Source organism: Tupaia chinensis, unplaced genomic scaffold, assembly GCF_000334495.1.
Source record: "Tupaia chinensis unplaced genomic scaffold, TupChi_1.0 Scaffold000513_1, whole genome shotgun sequence".
Classification (NCBI taxonomy): domain Eukaryota; kingdom Metazoa; phylum Chordata; class Mammalia; order Scandentia; family Tupaiidae; genus Tupaia; species Tupaia belangeri.
This window is the reverse complement of record NW_006160026.1, coordinates 2,623,792-2,629,683: the sequence shown is the minus strand read 5'-3', so window position 1 is coordinate 2,629,683 and position 5,892 is coordinate 2,623,792. Positions and strand designations below refer to the sequence as shown.

Below are 5,892 nucleotides of genomic sequence, written 5' to 3'. Positions count from 1 at the left end.
AGAGAGACAGAAAGCGAGAAATCACCCCCCGGGGGGATGGTCACGCCACAATCCCTTCTCCATTCTCCTCTCGGGATCTTGGGCATGCACACACACGCGCCCGGCGTGAGTTTTAAGCCACCGCGTCCGAGACGTGAACCGTGGTCGACTACGTGGGAGTCCAGCGACATAGCCATTACGCTAACTGCTGGTTCCTGGCAGAGCCCACTTTTATTCTGACCAGTCGTTTGGCCTCCTGTTGGCTGCGGTTGTCACTCCCCTACGAGAAAGTCCTTCACCTACTCAGATGCCATTTCTCAGACGACATTCCCAACCCCAACTTACAGTCCCATAGACGCCATTCCCTGCTCGTTTTCACAGTAACCAGCTGCCGTGCCATTCCGTTCCATTATTCCACCTCGCTAGCACGGTTCCTGTTTGTAAGTCAGGCCAGCTCACAGCCTCCGAGAGCAGCAGCGATGTGTGTGTTTGCACCTCCTGCTCGCCATGTGCACCTTCGTGGGCACATGCTTACCGCTCATGTGTGAATTACGAGTCAGTACATCACTGAGGGTCATCCAGCAGACCAGAACACCCTCGTAGTGTTCGCACACACGTACCTTTGTGAGTTGTGTGCTGCTTCTGAGTCTGGTTGCTCGAGCGTAGGCTCCTGGCCTGGTAACCAGGTGAGCCTGCCTTTTCCCTGCCTCCACACTGACTCCGAGCCGGCGGGCATCTCCACGCTCCTGTGATCTCAGAGGCCTTGCCAAGACGCAGGCCACTCCTTCCTTCCCTATGAATGAAAATATCCTCAACGTCCAAAGCAGCACTTCGTTTTGTTATGTTGTAATGTCAGGGATATGTGCTATTCTAGCTTGGGTCTTTTAAATGCCTTTCTAAAACATAATCGCTTCTTCTCCATTCTTCTCTCCTTCCCAAACCCCTACCCCCATATTGCATTTTCCTGTCAATAGGTGCAGCTCATCATGTTTGATTTTCCTTGCAGGTAATGATGTGGGTCCATCCTCTTCAAGTAAGACCACAAACAAGTTCGAGGGACTGTCTCAGCAGTCAAGGTAGGCTGGCTTTCTCTCTCCTGCGAGTGACGGGACAGTTATGGAAATGGGTTTTAGTGGCTTCTCCAGCGCTCAAGTGTGGTCTGCCAACCGACGCTGGTTACAGTGGCTCTCAGCTCCCTGCAGACTGTGTGTTTGAGCAGCATGGTCCTCTCCATCCACCCATCCGGTTATAGGCAGGGAACTAACCTCTTTCCTGGTGGTCACAGAGTCTTCTGATGATCTTTAACAAAATCCCTGTCACCGTGAGTTTTTATTTTTATTTTTGATATTTTAATAAGGTAATTTTGTTACTGTTCCACTTGACACCTCTCGCAAACTTGAGAATGAAGGTACTCCTCGGGGAAATCTAATGACCCAGTGATTTTCAACCATTGAAAAACGACTTTCCAGGTCCCCTATTTTTATGGTTTCTTGTAGGCTGGACTTAAACAATCTGCTTTCTCCTTTCCTTTCACTGAAATGGTATTCTGTGGGAGAGCTTCAATAGCATTACTCATCGAACCCTGCTTCAGGAGGTTTTCTCTAGCGGTGTGACCTGAGACAAGGACAGAGAGACTGGCCAGCCACATGTACAGCCGTAACACGGTGCTGCATGGTGCAGAGCCATGTGGGCAGGTCTTAGTTTACATCCCATGGTCTCCCTGTACATGCCGGGGTGGCGGTGTGCCCATGATCCTGGCTGGCCAAGTCTGGAGGTGGATGAAAGCAGGAAATAAACTTGAAAAAGAGGAAGAGAGAGATAAGAGTTAGTTCTAGACCCAAAACCTCAAGGAAAAAGGCTACATAACCTCATTTCTTTTTTATTGTTACTTTATCTTTTCCTTATTTTTTACATTCAATCACTTTATATCTTTGCAACATTGAAAATGAGTTTTCCCAGCACGAATACCCTGCATATTAGTCCAGTCAAAGAAATTACTATACACGTTGTCATGAACACATACTTCTACTATTTTTTAAAATCTGTTGAATTTTTTTCCCTTGATTCTCCCCCCTCCCCCTCCATTTTCCACCCTTGTTCCATAACCACTTTGGAGAACAATATGGGGGTTCCTCAAAGACTTACAGATATTAATAGAACTACATACGACCCAGCAGTCCCACTCCTGACTATCTACCCAAAGGGTAGAAGTACACTCGAAGAACCTCATTTCTCTTCATGCTACTTTCTGATGTAATCTCTGTTGCCCTGTGAGATAGGCTCTGTTACTGTTATCCTCAGTTTACAGCTGTGGAGACCAAGGTCCAGTGAGGTTGAGTGGTAAGTGCAGGTGTCAGCTCCTGCTCTCCAGCCCACGGGCCTGCAGAGTCTCCACGTTCCACGTTTGCCCACTACCCTCTTGCCCTGCCTGATGCAGTCCTTTTTCGGCCTGCTTTGGGCGGCCCTGTGAGTTCTACTGGTCTTCTGAAGTAGAGAGAGCATCAGACACACAGAAAGAAAGCACTCATAAAGGGATTTAAGCAGAGTCGAGCTGATTGGAAACGAGCCATTTGGCAGTTCATGGAGTTTTCTGTTCCCCTGACTGCCCTGCATATGCACACATATGTGTATATGTACACATGTGCACGCAGCACCTGGTAGTTGTTTCTGATAGGAGGAGCCCAGGTCTAACACACACAGCACCTGTGCAGGGCTTCCAGTGGGGAATCTGAGCATCTAGGCTTTGGCCGTAGTGACGAGGCCCAGAATGACTATTACACTCTCATCGGCAATTTGGCCGCTGTGCTGCCCCGAGGAGATGCCCAGGCAGGGCAAGATGGGCAGGCTCTGGAATGCTGTTAGCTGCACCCGCCCACTCACATGCACCATTCCTCATTCAGTAGTGGCCTTATCTCCACAGGACCAACTGCCAGGCACCTGAAGGTAGCAGGGCATTCCAGGCGAGCTGAGGAAAGATCAGCTTAGGCCATAGGTGTTCAAAGGCCAGGAGAGGAGGGCTCACACACATTTCATCTTCTTTCTTAGACGCCTTTGTCTTTGGTTGGTTGATTGAGCTTTTTCTTTTCTTTAAATGCAGTCAGGATAGAGGAAACAGCAGCCAGAGGTCTTAGGACAACAGAATAGAGAAGGAGAAGATAAAAGGGATCCCTGAGGCCCAGCAGGTGGCCTGGTGGTTAAGGTGCTGGACTCCCACATGGTCAACCACAGTTCAAGTCCCAGACCTGGCTGCTTGCCTTCCCCTCTTTGGCTCTCTCTGATGAGCATGTGTGCCAGCTGTAGCAAACTAGAAAATAATAAATGAAATAAATAACCACTTAAAATTAAAAACGAAAAATGGAGTCCTTGACACGTCAGGTTCAGGCACTTGCTTGTCCTGCTTTTCAGGTGTTGGTGTCCTCCGAGAGTCCCTACAGTCTCCCGCTGAAGGAGAACAGTGCCTTCCAGCTAACAGATGCTCGTGCAGCACTGGCATGGGGGTGGGTAGCATCAGCTTGTGCAGACAGCATGGGGCGGATTCGGCTCCAGGACTTGGATGCTCTTCCCCATTCATTCACATGGCCTCCAAAAGGAGGGCAAGGCTGGGGAAAGCCCAAGGCTTGAGAGCCCCAGCTGTTCGCATTGGTGCAGTGGGGTGCAGAGCAGGGCTGATTTTCCACCAGCTGGCCTCGGGGCTGTCTGTCCAGCTGATGCCCTACACACCTGACGCTCCTCAGCTGAGCATGGGGACGGAGGAGCTGCTCACAGGATCCCAAGATGAGCTGTTTCCATGTGCCACATCGGCATCACTGTGTGCCATGTGCCACATGCTTTTATAAACACCAGGGCCTCTGGGAAAGGTTTGGAAATGGAGGAAGAGTTTGTCTTTATTGTTGTTTTGTTTTCATTTGCTATAGGGCACGTGTACACACCACAGAGAGACAGAAAGAAAGAAAGAGAAAGCGAGCCACCAGGTCCAGGGCATATACTGGTCGGGCATGTGGAAGTCCAGAGCCTTAACCACCACGCCACCTGGCCCCTGTCCTTAATGCTAAGAGGGGTGTTTTTTTTTTTTTTAACACTTTCCATGTTCTTCAAAACCAAGCAAATTGAATTATGTAAACTAGATTATAATTTTTTGTTAAAGAAATTTCCTAAAAATAATTATCTTTAATTCTATAAACGCCTTGGTTTTCTTTGAATAATATGTAACATATTATCCTTATTTTTTAAACAGCACTAGTTCTGCAAAGACTGCTCTTGGCCCAAGAGTTCTTCCTAAACTACCTCAGAAAGGTAAGATTTCTTTTTCATATTTTTATGCCATTAAAATGTCACCAGACCCTCCAAGGGGACAGGACTTTTGTCATGTATTCATTGATCTATCCCAAATATCTATGCAGTACCCGGCATGTAGTAGATGCCCAATAAATATTAAACAGAGAAAGAAGTTTATAAACTGAAACACAACAAATAGCGAAACACCATACTTCTCCTCAAATACGCAATGCTTTTTCAGAAGACGCATTATCATCATCCCCAAGTCCCATCTCTCTCATCATATAAACACAGTCAGAGAGCCCTGGGCACCACTAGTAGTTCTGGGCCTTGCCAGCCACGCGACCTCAGGCAGGAGACAGTGGCTTCACCAAGTCTCAGATTCCTTGTCTATAAATTGGGGTCGATACCTACTTTGCAAGGTTGTTTAAGGACGAGCTGAAGTCTTGCTTCGGACAGCCCCTAGCAAGCAGGTGGCAAAGGAACCCTTCCCTGGGCTGGCATCTGTCATGCGGAGCCGAGACCCTGCTTTGGGAGCACAAGAAGCCAGTGTCTGTCAGCGCTCCTCTGCCAGGCGGGGACACTCAGCTCTTTTACCAGCTCTTCTTTCATCCCGACCAGGCTTTCCACTCATCAGACCAAAGTTTCAGTCTTCGTATTGCTGGAAATGGTAGCGCCCCTCGCTTTTGTCACGTTGCCTTACCTTTGTGGTTGCAAAACACCTGCAGAGGCGTCTGGTTCAGCCGGTCCTTGGATATGCCGACGAGGCTGCAGGGCCCACGTTAGGTCCAGCAGGAGGCTCAGAGGAGCTCGGGTGCTCTGGATTTTCAAGGCTGTCAGCAAGACTTTGACCCAGCCCAGGGCTGTGTTGCCTGGTTTGAGGAGAAGCCAAACTAGAATTTAGGTTGGGAGGTTGAATTCAGCATTCTCCCAAGCTCTCCAGTAGATGATGCGTTTGGAAGAGCATTGACTAGCCGGGGGGGCTTCGTATGAGGGACATCCCAGATGGCGTTGGTTGATCCCTGTGGAGAAGAAACGGAGGCCTCCCTGTGGTGGCCGCAGCTTTCCTAGAGTTAGTTGTTGATGTTTAAACCCTGCCCAGTGGCTGTCCTCATCCCTCCTCCTCTGCCTGCCCACTTCCCACTCCCATACCTACCTCTCAGTTACCTTCTCCAGCGCCCGATCCCATCAGTCCCCCCCACACACACACAGCCTGCCATGGCCACTGCCACCTGCCCACCGTGCTCGTCCCCTTTGCAGTCTCCCTTCCCTCCTAAGCCAGCATCAGTCCATCGCCAGCATCGCTCCCTAACAACCTCCTCGCCCCTCCTGGGCTGCCTTCAGCCTGCAGGTGTGTCCCAAGGCGCTCAGGCAGGATGGCCACCTTGCTCTGCTCAGGACCGGCACCTCTTGCACTGTCCCTTTTTTCCTCAGGAGGACTTTGCAACCAAGTCCACCTCACCCCACCCCTGCCCCACAAAGGGGCTCAGAGTCCTCAGATAGCCCCTGTCCAGTCTTCTGTCACCCCCTGGGATGGTGCTGTGGCCCGTGCTGCTGCCCTTTGGCATCACTGCTCCCTCGGGGCCAGCCTGCCAGATCGTGTTTGTACTGTCAGGCTCCCGCCCCGGGCCCCCAGCC

General features: G+C 50.2%; 1 protein-coding gene across 1 annotated transcript in view; it reads left to right on the top strand.

Annotated features, from left to right (window-relative positions):
- Window positions 1-5,892, top strand: part of ASAP1 (ArfGAP with SH3 domain, ankyrin repeat and PH domain 1) — a 359,138-nt gene that overhangs the window by 340,171 nt on the left and 13,075 nt on the right. The window contains exons 26-27 of the mRNA XM_027775016.1: window positions 986-1,055; window positions 4,214-4,272. Of these exons, the coding sequence (XP_027630817.1) occupies window positions 986-1,055; window positions 4,214-4,272 (129 nt within the window). The remainder of the gene's footprint in view (window positions 1-985; window positions 1,056-4,213; window positions 4,273-5,892) is intronic.